At 40.3% G+C, this 14,121-nt stretch overlaps 1 protein-coding gene across 1 annotated transcript; it reads right to left on the bottom strand.

The window, feature by feature from the left end:
- Positions 1 to 3,619: 3,619 nt before the first annotated feature.
- On the bottom strand, positions 3,620 to 13,041 carry pgm1 (phosphoglucomutase 1). The gene is made up of 11 exons (XM_030727802.1): positions 12,691 to 13,041; positions 9,530 to 9,692; positions 9,259 to 9,402; positions 8,881 to 9,006; positions 8,438 to 8,628; positions 7,684 to 7,838; positions 7,455 to 7,570; positions 7,222 to 7,357; positions 6,686 to 6,869; positions 6,206 to 6,340; positions 3,620 to 3,982 (listed from the first exon to the last, which is right to left on the bottom strand). Exons 1-11 carry the CDS (start codon positions 12,934 to 12,936, stop codon positions 3,893 to 3,895), a joined length of 1,686 nt encoding a protein of 561 aa, XP_030583662.1. The 5' UTR covers positions 12,937 to 13,041; the 3' UTR covers positions 3,620 to 3,892.
- Between the last annotated feature and the right edge of the window lie 1,080 nt (positions 13,042 to 14,121).

Here is a 14,121-nt window from a genome sequence, read left to right as displayed (position 1 = left end):
ATTCTAACTGGACTAAATCCAGCTTTCATGCAATGTTTGGTAAAACTGTGTGGTCAGAACTCATCTTGTCCCAGTTTTTATGGCCTCACACATCATCCTGTACACTTGAGCTCCACACCCGGAAAATTGAGAGCGTAAAGATGCTGATGACTCATACGGTGCCTCTACATCCATCACTGCCAGTTTTTTTTGGTTTTTTTTTGAGGTTGTCTAAGACACTTTTAACATCACAGACCAAAGCTTGTTCACATCCTGCAAAAAAAACTAGAAGTGATACCATGCTTTCACTAGACAGAAGAATTTAGATTCACCTCTGCTTAGTTGCTTTTCACTTAGCACCATTCAGGGTTCTAAACAGCACATTAAATTGACCATTTCCAATAACAAACATACTCCATTTATCCCGTCTTCACTTTAAAAAATACAGTATAGTCCCATTTTGAATGCTAACATGATCACTTGCAGTAACCTTTACATTGTCTCATAAACAGACACAGACATGGAAGGATTGGCCTCGATGACTTCTTGACATTTTACATTTGTGGGATCCATTATAATGGATATTAGATAAAAACATCAGCTAACTCAAAAAATATATACAGCAGAGAAAAGTAAAATATCAGTCAGAAAAAACAAGTCATGCCTGACAGGGATAACGGAGTGTTGAGGGCCTGAGATGACCATAAAATTCCCTCATATCCCTCAACATTTCTGACAGTCTGAAAAGGCTGCTGTATGTTTTCAGCATACTCAGCTGCCTTTGGTGAAATGTAAAAAAAGAAAAGAAAATTACAGAAATTTGTTTGATTTTTTTGGATTTGTCAGTTTGGTTAAGATATCAGCTGCTGCACTGGTTCTGCATCTTGGGCTGCCAAATTACATTTTGGATCCCCTTTAAAATAATTTTAAAAATCCGATATAAAAATTTTTTTGAGTGATTTTGCTCACTTGATTCTATGGTGGCTCAATTTACTATATAAATTCATACTTTACAGGGCTATGCAGAGGTCTTACGCCCTAATTTCTTTGTATTTTGCTATAAAAATGAGCAAATAGCTGCAGCAACTTATTGAAACGTGAAAACATACATGGAAATACAATATATAAGGCAAAAATGGAGTTTGTATAATTCTAATGAGCTTGAAAGTTAATATTTGGTGTGACCACCTTTATTCTTCAACACAGCCTGAACTCTTTGAAGCAGCTTTCTTGTCATTTCTTTAAGTAGTCTTCAGGAATAGTTCACCAGGCTTCTTGAAGGACATTCAAAGTTGTTGCCAATCAGATGCTTTCCAGATGATATTGCATAGTGGATCAAAATCTGATGGTACCTTTATGCATTCATAATTCCATCAATTTTGACAAGATCCCCAACACCACTGGCTGAAATGCAGCCCTAAACCATGACAGAGCCTCCACCGTGTTTTACAGATGGCTGTAGACACTCACTATTATGCCTCTCTTTTATCTCCTCCATACATACAGACAATAATTTGAACCAAAAAATTAAAATCAGTATTCATTACTCCATGAGACCTGTTGCCACTGATTTTCAGTGTCATTCTTGTGTAATTTAGCATACCTCAGTGTTTTCTCCCTGTTCACCTTGCAGCCAGAGGGTTGCTGGTTTGAGCCCCTGTCCCTACGCTGCATTGTGTCCTTGGGCAAGACACTTAAACCACATTGCCTAACGATAGTGCTGGTCTCTGGCTGCATGCTCGTCTCTGGATGAGTGATCTGGAACAATCATTTCGTTGTGTGCCTTGTGCGCACAATGACAATGAGTTGAATCAGCTAAACATACAGTACATTAACCAGCAGCATTCTGAAATCACCTATAAAATGACAGCCAGTCTTTGAAGCATGATACTGATGACTGAGTAATAATGATTACTGCATATATTTAGATGTTATTAAAACTGCTCTTTACTTCAAATATTTTCTATGAGCATGAGCAGGGAGGAAAACAGCACTGCTTTCTTTGGTTCTTATTTGAGAATGATGTCTTTGTCTGCCACATTGCCCCTCTTGTATGAGAGCAATGAACAGGCTGCTCTTAAAAACACACGGCTATGTGCCAGCTCCAGAGAAAGCCATTTGGACATCTAATAGCTTTGGACCAGGTCAGCTTAATGTAAGCCTTATTGCGATTACCTGATGTAATGACAGCCAATCCAAATACAGCCTGTAAGCCATTATGAGCCAAACAAGGGGAACACGTTTTGCTTTGCGCTATGTCAGCCTGACAGGGCCTGAACAATGCAGCATGAAAAAGTTTCCACCCAGTTACTGCAACTCCTAAGGGGATGGAGAGGAACTGTTTAGGGCATTTATATGTCCCAAATGTACCTTTGAAGACTAGCAATCAACCTTCAAACTCCTATCTGCGATCTTAATGTAAACAAAGATTAAAGATTTGAAACATTCATTCAGAAATGGCACATAATTGTCAACAGCGCTATGTGAAATGTTTGTTTTAAAGCTAAAAATCCCAGGAAATGTATATTAACAGTCACTTGTAACATAATGTCATCATACATCAAACTCTTTAGATAGCTGCAAGAAAATACAACTTGATTGGACAATTAAGTCCAGCTCATGAACTTTAACTACTTGCTATATGTCATTGAGGCATTTGTGCAAACAGGTGGAGCTGATTGTGTTTAGAATGAAGCACCGTGCAACTGAATTGCAGCAAACTCTAAAATGTGTCATGTGAGGAAAAAAGTTCACACCAGTAATGTACCTATATCGTCTTGCACTACATTTCCAAAAAAAAAAAAAAAGTTACTGTTTTGCATTTACATAGTTTTGGGGATCCTTCAACTTCCCGACACTGTAACTAATCGGCAGGATTACGGTGACCATCATTAATACAAGAAGACTTGCGAGGGAGGGAGAGAACTCATCAGTTTATACTCTGCTTTCCTCAGGAATGTCTTTGGAGAGGAATTGCCTTCTTGGAAACACTTCAGCTCTAGCTCTGTCCTACAGTTTGGCTCACTCTCTGCTGGAAAAGATCTGAGTTTATGTAGAATCGTTTCCCAACTGAACAAGAGCTATCATTTTAACCCCACCCCCCCCCCCCCCCCCCCCGCAAATGCTTTGTTTTTTTAATCCTGTTCTGTGCAATTACCGCTGGTCTCAATACTAGCTGTTTTCTTGAAGGTACATTTTCTCTCCATATTTCTGAGACTTATGGATGACAAATATTTATTATCCAAAAAAAACAAAAAACAAAACATGACTACAGTCATTTTATGTAAGGTTCTTTTATTAATGGTGGATGTGTTGGTTCAAGACTAACTGTGGTTCAGTGTACCCCATTAGGCTACTGTGGTGGTTTTGGAGAACAGGAGGAGGAGAAGGCACCAGGTCGGTAAGTGGGAAGTGGAGGGAACGGGGTGAAGCCTCCCCTAATTGCTGAACTATGGTCAGTTTGGCAGTTTCTTAGTTTCATTCAGGGCTGGACAATAACATGCTTATTCCTGACATGAAGCTAACATCACTTGTTTCTAAAGTCCAACCTTTTCTTCACATTTCTCTCAGCATGAGCCAATGCATTTATGTCACACATGTCACTTGAAGTTAAGATAAATAATCAGAACCCTCAGGTAGATTTTTTTCCCCAACATTTAATGAAAACACCATTTAAGCTCACTGTAGACTAGCACTAAGAGGACGGCACTAGATAACTTTGAGCAAAACCAAGAGCTCCTCGTGTATTCACCCTGCATGTTTTCGTCCAGCTCTGTTTTTTTTTTTTTTTTTTTTCCCCCCCTCAAAAGAGCCAGGAACTGAAGCCAAGACAGCATTCAAGGGTAGCTTCACCCCCAGAGAGAGTGGAGGTATCCTGTTGCTGAGCATGAGTGGAGGCAGTGTGGCAACAGAATCATGTGATCACAGTCGGGCCAGTGCGTCCAGTTCTCTCGTGGAGCTGGGAGAGCTTGAGGGCAATGTCCACCAGAGGAGCCAGCATCACCTGGATGACGAGATATACAAAGAACAATGAAGATCGGGCGTGCTGTTCAGGTCATGCAGTTTATAGACATCTTTCAATAGAAAGCAGCTTCTTTAGGTTCTGTATTATTGACAAGTTGCTTATGTATTTGCCCTTAACTGCCCCAGTATCAGACCTATGAGCAGAAACATCAACTATTAAGGTCCAACTAGAGATTTGCCAAAATAAAATTACAGTTGGGTCTGATGGTTTTTATACATAGCCTCCCACTTTTAGAGGCTCAAAATTAAGTGGACAAATAATGTAATTGTAGATGTAAGGACTGTTTTAAATACCTGGATGAAAATACATTTTTTATTGTCGACAACAATCGACAATAAAAAATAGTTGATGACGAATTTAATTGTCGATAATAGTCGTTTTTTTTTTTTTTATTACTGATGATTTTTTCACGGAGTGAGACATCTTCCTGTCCGTCTATCTCTGGCGAGCTTCACACATGCATTCAGCTGCATGTTTAGTCATGGCGGCTACTGGTGAAACTGTGCCAACTTTGTTTTACAGGGAAGAAAATGTACTATATATTTTTTTATGGTTGGAAAATTGGACCGTTAAATTTATATCAGCAGCAAACCTGATTAAAATTTTTGAATGAAGTATCCATCTTCCGTGTGTTTACTACCACATTTTAAATAACCTTATGCTAAATGTAAAAGCTGATAGCTTAATAAGTGTCATTTCATAATTATGTGATTCATAATCCGATTAGTCGCCTAAGCGTTTCAATAGTCGATGACTAATTGACTATTTTGATAGTCGATTAGTCGATGGCTAATCGACTATCAAAATAGTCATTAGTTGCAGCCCTACTTTGAAGTCTAGAATCTGTAGGCATGACCAAATGCTGTGTTTCCTCCCTTGAGATGCTCTGCCACACTTTCACTGCAGCACCTGCATCTGCATTCAGTTTTGTCTTCAGTAACTGGAAAGCATGTTCTGTTGCATTGAGATCAGGTGACTGACTTGGCCATTGAAGAATATCCCATTTCTCTGCCTTGAGAAACTCTTGGGTTGCATCAATAAACACTAGTGGCTCGATTCCACTGGCAGCCATACATGCCCATGCCATAACATTGCCTCCACCGTGTTTGACAAATAATGTGGTCTGTTTTAGATCAGGAGCTGTTCTTTTTCTTCTTCATACTTTGTGTATAAAATGGCTGTAATTCCTCAACTGTTAATGCAAAGTTTTTGTTAAACTCCCTGAATTAAATCTGAAATCTGCACTTCAATCATATATTAATTATTTGATTTAAAATCTACTACGATGCTATACAAAGGCAAAACTACAAAAATTGTCTTTGTCCAGCAAATTATGGACCTAACTGTATATTCTTAAATTTATTCTTTTCAGACTTTTTTTTGAAGACCATTTATATTCAAAGTGATTCACTGAGAACAGAATGAATTAAACAAATGCTTTTGGTAGTTTTTTTTTGTGAGGCTCTCTTTTCCTCTCTAAATCTGCACATAGAAAGGATGTGATCCTCTGGGTGTGTAAATCAAACCCACCCAAAGTCAGACAACTGAACCATTAACCTGCCGGCCATTTATCTGTCAAGTTTCGATTCTGAAGCAGTATGTTTTTGCTTATCTGTTCATTCATAGTGTCTAAGCGCCAAAAGGGATAAAGAACTAGAGTACAACTTTTTTCTCCCCTTACTTGTACTACATCACCTCCCTGTCCACACCACTCAAAATCATTTTATGAAGTGTCTAGCTGGAACTCACACACTTCACCCCCCCCCCCCCCCCCCCCCCCCCCCCCCCTCTCTCTCTCTCTTCTTACCAGCTCCGATAAGCTGTCATAAGTCAAAACTTGGCCAAACATCTCTCTCATCTCATCTCCCATGTTGAATAAAATCTCTGGAACTTGTTTGAGAGCTCCACCCAGTGTGAGCTGGCTATTGTGCACTTTACTGATCATCCCAGCCAACCCAAAAGCGTTAGAGGCCCATGTGAATATTAAAGTGTTCTAATATAGATGGATAACAGGGTGACAAACTACAGGTTTTTTTTGTTTTTTTTTCTCCACTTAACTGATTATTCACATAAATATTCACGAGAAAAGAAAAACTTTTGTTCTGGTCTTGTAAATGTTTATTTTCCTATCTGATGACCTCATTGTCCAATCTTTTTCGTCCCTGGATCTAGCCAGCTGGGATTACTCCTCACTGTCCTCACCTGTGGATCCTGGTAAATTTTCTGGGCATCCTTCTCATAGCTGTCTATGTAGAGCCTGATGGTTGCTCCAGCACTGCCTGTACCGCTGAGACGAAAAATGATCCTTGAACCATCAGAGAAGATGATTCGGAGGCCCTGGGAGGGAAGCAAGGAAAGAAACGGGAGATGGTGACAAATTCAAATATCGAGTAAGTGGTTACATGTGGCGATATGATGTACGAGGTGCAATAACTCACACTAGCGCATGTGCATGGGGGTATGACTTCATCAAGTATTTTGCCAGTTTTTGAACTGCATCATTAGCAGGTCTGATTATAATTGGAAATCTCTATCCATTTTAAATTGAATACAGACTCTTAGTAGCATCTGAAGTGGGAAAAAACCCCCTCAAATCTGAGGCAAGCACAGCACTGCTGCACAATATAGTGTAACTAATGGACTGAAAAATTATTAATGGGCTCCACCTTGCAGGTCACTTACTTGGTTTTTGGACACACTTCCATCTACAGGGTCCGTATAGGCAAAATTGTCAGCGATGGCCACCTCGTAGGTCTTATCACCTGATGAGAACTTTTTGCCTTTAAAGGATGGATCGGACATTGCTGTCTCCAGATCCTTCATCATCTTGTTGGCAGCATCGGAGTCAACCTCCTCGTAGTCATACCTGGATGTGAAGTTAAACCGAGATTAAAAAAAAAAAACTAGTGTTGACTTTCACTCATAAAACAAATCACTTAAATTTTTATTTGAAGCAACAAAAGGTAAAGAAAGTCTAATTATAAGAATTGCTGCTTGTGTGCTGCAGTTTTCCAGTTTGCCACTGGAAGGTGCCAGAATGCCATCTGAGCACCCTACATTCCTGCATTGTCTCAAGCAGTGTTCTTATAACTGTTTTGACCAAACTTACCATTATTATTATTTTTTTTTTTTAAATTACTAACACTGCTGACAGGAAATACTCATCTTTTGGGACAAGTTCCCATTTCATAAACCATAATGCAGGCATCTTTCCTGACCTGGTGAAAAAGTTCCTGCCAAACTTATGCCAGTGATCTTTCATGATCTCCTCTACGCTCTGTTTCCTGGTGGCTAAGATCGACAGCCATGCAAGCACCGCCCACAAGCCGTCTTTCTCACGGATATGATCCGAGCCTGTTGATTAGCAGAGAGAGGAGGGAGGGTTACTGAGTGAGGGGCACATCTTTCTTACTAGTGTCATAACTAAATAAACATGATGACCGAGTCTCACCAGTGCCAAAGCTCTCCTCTCCACACAGAGAGAGTTTACCAGCATCCATTAGATTCCCAAAGAACTTCCAGCCTGTTGGAGTCTCATACAGGTCCATCTGCATTGCTTTAGCCACACTGGAACATACAGAATACACCACATAAGAAGAAAACACAGGGATCCTTGACTGGTGGTACGTCAGCAATTTTTCTAATTTAACCAAGAAGACTTTAGCTGTTGTGGTTTTTACTTGTCCAGGGCTCCACTTGTAGGCATACTGCGGGCCAGTCCTTTGACGCCAGTCTTCTGGAAGTATGGGATGCTTTTGATGTTTGCGCCAATGACAGCGACAGAGTCGGAGGGGTTCACAAAGAAGCCGTGTTTACCCAGCACCATGTTGCGGTCCTGAAGAGGGGATGGAACAATGGCACACACAGGATACTTAGATTAGTTTCCCTGAGCTGTGGTATTAATTTGTTTGTTTGTTAACTGAACAGCAGAACAGTTTAGTGTGAGTACTTCTTGGAAAAAAAACAAACAAGTTTTTTAAACCTTACAGATGCTGTGTCATGTATTTCTCCAACTGCATTTCAAAATCCCTAACTATATACTTTTTGTAAAACATTTCTAAGAACTTACTGAGAATTTTGAAAATAATAAGTTGAGCAAGTATGCCTTATGATTTCTGTTAAGCATTTGGTCTGTTCTTTTCATGAAACATGAGATAGGTGTCAGGAGTTAGGAGAGAGAAAGCAGCCAACTAAAAACATTCCACATTAAATGCTGTTCCAAAGTTTAAATGAGTTCAATTCAGTCTCACTCTGGGATCTAGGCCTAAAATTTTGATTACTGACTCTCATGTATTAAAGAAAATATAAACTTTGAATGAAAACTTATTAGATCAGACTTGATTAAATTCATTTTATGTGATCTGATATCATAGATTCATTCATCAGCTCTCGCCAGTACAGCTTTCCTATTAAAAGGAAAGTTGAAGAACTTACACCATCACCATCAAATGCAGCTCCAAAGTCATACTCTCCACCTTTCATGGTTTTGACCAGGTCAGCAGCATAGGTCAAGTTGGGGTCAGGGTGGTGGCCACCAAAGTCCTCCTGGGGGACACAGTTGACTGCAGAGTTGACTGGAGAACCCAGCTCTTCACACACTATCTTCTTCACATACGGACCAACCACTAGAGGGAGTGAGAGGACCATTAAAACGAGCCATCATTCTGCACTGCATGTTGTCAGAGCCACTGACAGAATAAACTTTTCTTTACACTGTGAGATGCAAAAGTTGTTTTTTTTTTTTTTTTTTTTTTAAATCAGTTGCGTTGTCTCTTGCTAATTTATTCCATTCAGGAACCAGTGTCCACTGTCTGAACTTATGATCCAAATCCAGTCCCTGTCACAGAGGCCTACATTTGAGACATGCCCATCCATACCTCCATGCATGGCATCCAGTCTGACATTAATGTGATTGGCTCCTGAAAGAAGCTCCTTCAGCGCAGCAAAATCAAAGATTCCCCTTAGCATCTCGGCGTAGTCGTCAACTGAGTCTACGATCTCCACTGAGATAAATCAAGAGGAAATGGAGCATAATTAACATGTTAGTACATGTCAAGATACAGACTGCGTACAAATTTAACAGTCATTAAACAAAGATAACACTAGTATATGGAATTTACATTTCACAACAATATCTATTCAAGATTTCAATAAACAATATCATGTTAAAAAGTCAGATTTTAAGATGTTGGTATGAATTGAACTAATTGTCTTTCACAGTTGAAGACAGGGTTCTGCGTTCCACGGTGTTCTACCTGTGAAGGGCTTGAAAGTGTCCACTTCAAAGGTCTGCTTGCCAATCTTGGACAAATCCACTTTGAGCTCTGGGCAGATGTGATATTCCTGCAGGCTTTTGCTGATCTCGAATATTTTATTTGTGATGCCCTCTGGAGCAGGTCCTACAGACAAAGTAAGACCGTGGTTAAGAACCAGGCAATGCCCAAATATGGAACATGGAAAAAGGTTCATAAAATGACTTGGGACTGTAGCAATTAGATAAACACTGGGTCTGTGAACTTGTCTCACCTCCACTAGAAATATTGTACTTGATGCCAAAGTCTCCATTGGGGCCTCCGGGGTTGTGACTGGCTGTGAGGATGATACCACCCACTGCCTTTATCTTGCGGATCACACAGGAGACTGCTGGGGTGGACATGATGCCATTCTGACCAATCACTAGGTGATTTATCTGCCAGCAGGAAAACATATGCACATGCACAGATTAATGTACACAGACAGACAAAAGAAATAGGAGGAGATACTGCAAAAATCTTTAATATGTGGAGCAGAAATGTGCAATCCAAATGTATGGAGACTCCACATGCAGAGTGTTTTTGATTTTGAGTGGTTTACTTTATTGAATGACACCACTACGTCGAAGACCTATTCAAGGTCACGGTGTCCGTCTGAGAATCAATAACATGAAAATCAGAGCGCTAGCTCTAACTCAATTCCTAATACAATCTAATATTACCTTCAGACATATGCATGTAAATTAAAAAGAGGGCATGCCAAACCATTTTCATAATGCCACAAAAGATTCCAACCCTCCTTTGCAGGGTTGGAATCTTTTGGCAAAGGCCAACAAGATGGCTGCCTATAGCACCACAAGTACAGGGGTGCAAAAACATGGGAAGGACTGTTTTGTTATTGCTTCTACAACATCTGGGGGGCAACATCTGACAGCTATACCCAATGCACCTGAGACATAGCTTCAAACATTGCTCAAACTGCAGCTTACATTGAGAGGAAACTACAGAACAACAGGCAGACAATAGGAGCACACTCAAACCTTGCACCTCTTACAATGATGTAACAACTGCACTGATGCTCCCTGCAAAACAACTGAATGAAACCCTTTCCCCCCCTTTGTATAACCTTGAGGTTATCCACACTTTCACCACATCCACAGTGGATTAGCTAGAGGGCAACATATTTCACCTGTCTTGGCATTGTCACACTGGCTACCTGTGGAGTTATGGCTTCATTTTAAATTTTGCTCACATCCATGGGCTTGCTCCTGACTATGTAATCAGACTTTTTACAATTTTGGATCTGTTGACCAGCAGCTGTTAGTAGCTCCAAGCACCAGACTGGCGCCTAAAGCTAAGCTGGCTTTCTCAGTTGGAACAGCCCCTTCCTCCACATCAGCTCCTCAACCACACTAACAGGATTCAAATCTCAACTAAAAATGCACTTCTTCTCATTAACCTTTTTAGTTTAGGTCTAATTTACATCTGTGCAATTTTGTTAACATCATAAGTTGGTTTTCATAACATCTGTTTTTCATTCTTTTTTCAAAATTAGCAAATACGTTTACTTTTTATTTCTTGAACTCCAACTTTAAATTACACTAAAACATATTGGTCAAAGTCTGTTGTGAGTAAATGGATAATATGGTGTGCATGCAGATGTCTCCAACTTGGGTACTGTGGGAGTCACTGAGTCAGCAGTTTTAACTAAAGATAACCTGTAATGATCAATAGTGATTTGCACATTGAAATTATGATAATGTCACAGGTATTTTGATACAGATAGCCTATACACTATATAAATCAAAATGTTTGCTCTACACTGTCAGAGCCTCATACACAGCATTGTCAGTAAGATATATTAATAAGCGTTGAGGCTACCTATAATGAAATCTGAGTCTGACAAATCTAACAGGAGCTGAAGTTGTATTTGCTACTAGCAGCTGTCTGTAAAGGTTTTTCCTCAGAGGATTCCCTAAGTGAGAGATCTGCTCACATTGATATATGTGGAACAACAGTTTTATATCGAGTAAGTGCACTGTGCACTGTGGTGCTAAAATGACTACAGCTGGCCCTGCTAGCCAATGCATTTCAAGCCGCACGGAACAGGTTATATAAAAATAGCAAATATATCTTGACTCCTTTTATAGTTTTGAAATCATGGTGCTATCTTGGCCTATTTGAGCACATAATGGTTTGCTTTGAATAAACACAAGCACTTCTTTCTGTGACTTAATCTATGGTGAATAAAATGGGTCTTAACATAGACCCAGAAATGCAAAGGGCAACCTAGATCAGCCATCTTTGTGCAACTTACACCTACTGGCATCACAGAGGAACCCTGCATTTGGCAACACTGCTTTGCACTCAAAGCAATAGACACAGAGAGGCCATCTCATGAGAAAGGTCACAGATTAAAGCTAGACTGCAATATGTCCTGTCAAAGAGTGATGAGGCTGCCTTACACTTTATAATGTCAGCGGTACTACCAAACGGAAAACCTAATATGGTTTAATGAATAAAATGACAAAAAGACTGATGCATTTTCATCATCTGTGCCCAAGACATACGCAGAACAACGTGACCGGCTGCACATCACGCCGCCCCCCCGATGGCTTAAATCGTTTGAGTAACAGAGCACAGGCAGGCAGTTAGTTAGTTACCACACATTTAATTAAACACCACAACGTTGGCTTATCGTGCCTTCTTTCCCAACATCTAAACCCGTTTTGTTCCCTTTTGGAGAGTTTGTGCAAGACGGAACAAGAGCCAAAAAGTGTTTCCAATCGATCAAAGACGTCGAGTCAGAGTGTAAATGTCAAAGGTAAGCGACCTCCTTCGTGCACTTTATCCGAAAGATCACCACGGTCACGCAGGCTATCGGAGACGGAGGCATGGCGACACCTGTCAAGGGTTCACTGCCTGCTTTGGATCTTATGGAAAACTACGCAGTCTTAATGAACTCAGGCCAACATCAATGAACAGGTTATCCTGGCTCCAGCGCTGCCACTTGTATTTAAAAGAAGAAGAAGCAGAACACGAATTTAATGCATTGCATTAACCCGTTTGATGTAAACCTCTTGCAACATTTTAACGCGTATAATAAAGAAAGTCTCGTTTTAATCCGAATTACGCTAGCAAGTTCATGATAAATAACCTGACAGTAAATATTTTGAGCATTTCGTTGTTTCTACCGTTAGCATTAAGTTAGTTAAGTTACTCTACCTTTCCTGATAGCTAACATTTCTTGACTAGCCGCATAATATGAAACTAGTGAGCAGAGCAGACTAGTTACCGAGGAAAGCATCTGACAGACTTGACCGCTAGCTTGATGTGACCCTGCTAGCTTACAAGCTATTCTGCAGGGTATGGAGCGTTCCCACACACATACAGCAAGGACGGCAAAGGTGAACAATATTTCGTTCTCCTACTGACCCCGTTGGCAGCTGCAATCTGGACGATCAGCTGAATAGCGTCTTTCATGAAAAACCTGCCATCCCCTCCCACCACCAGAGTGGCCGTCTGGCGCTCGGCGGGCTCGATGACAGAGATTATGCTCTGGATGAAGTTTTCCGCATAGTGCTGGTTCTGCTGAAACACCGTCACCCTCTTCCTCAGACCGCTCGTCCCGGGCTTCTGGTCCGTGTACGGCTTGGTCTTCACTGTCGTAATCTTCACCATTTTTGACACCTCCACCCCCAGTAAGCACCAGTGGTTACCCCTGTGTGATCCGCAGTCTGGTCCGACGAGCAGGCGACTGCAACGGCGGAGCAGCCACACGTACACAGCGGGCAACGCCCCCCCTTTCATACGCCCGCCCTCCCGGTTTAAAGGGAAAGGAGGGATCATATACGAAAGGCAGAAAAGTCAAAAGTCCGCCTTTCGTCCATTCTTGTATATTACTAACAAATTAATTAATTAATTAATAAAAGTTAATTAGTATAACTGCATTGTGTGAGAAGATGCCTTACAGGGCCGTAGCCAAAACACTGAGGACATGAGGACATTTTTTTAAAAACTCACAACCTGCTCTGCCAAGGAGGTTATGTTTTTGGTAGTGTTTGCGTGTGCGTGCATGTGACATTCTGTCTGTAAACACAATAAGTGAAAGGTTTTGAATGAATTCTGATAAAACTTTGTAGGGGTGTAGAGTGGGGTCCATTAAAATTTGGCTTACATCCACCAAGGTCTTCAAGTTCAACTTAAAGATTTATTGGTCAAAAATTGACAAAAGCCTTATAACCTATATTTCTAACAAGTGCAGTGTGTGTTGTCAACATATAGAAAGTACTGTATAAAGATTTTAAATATGTCACATTTGACCTCTGACCTCTCCTTCAAGGTCAGTAGATTGACATGAAGGTCAAAGTGATAATAATACTATATAGAACTATTTAAACCTATGATTCTTACTGCCATTGCTTGTATTGACCACATATAGGATGATATTTGGGGATTCCAAATTTCATGTTACTTTGGACCTTATTTGACCTTCAAGGTCATAAAATGTCTTTTTAATTCATAAAATGTCTTTTATCTAAAAATTACTGCTCAAAATTCTTTTACCTTTGTTTGTATTGGCAGCATTTAGGAAACGATACTGGTATATGAGGATTTTCAATATCACATTATACAGTGCTCAAAATAAAGGAACACTTTTTTTAATCAGTCTAGTATCAAGTCAATTAAACCTCTGGGATATTGATCTGGTCAGTTAAGTAGCAGAGGAGGTTGTAATCAGTTTTAGCTGCTTTGGTGTTAATGAAATTAACAACACATGCACTAGAGCGGCAACAATGAGATAACCTCCAAAACAGGAATGGTTTTACAGGTGGATGCCACTCACTTTTTTCCCCTTTTCATCTT

This window comes from Archocentrus centrarchus, chromosome 4, assembly GCF_007364275.1.
Source record: "Archocentrus centrarchus isolate MPI-CPG fArcCen1 chromosome 4, fArcCen1, whole genome shotgun sequence".
Classification (NCBI taxonomy): domain Eukaryota; kingdom Metazoa; phylum Chordata; class Actinopteri; order Cichliformes; family Cichlidae; genus Archocentrus; species Archocentrus centrarchus.
Note: the sequence above shows the minus strand (reverse complement) of the source record. Positions and strands in the feature narration are given on the sequence as shown.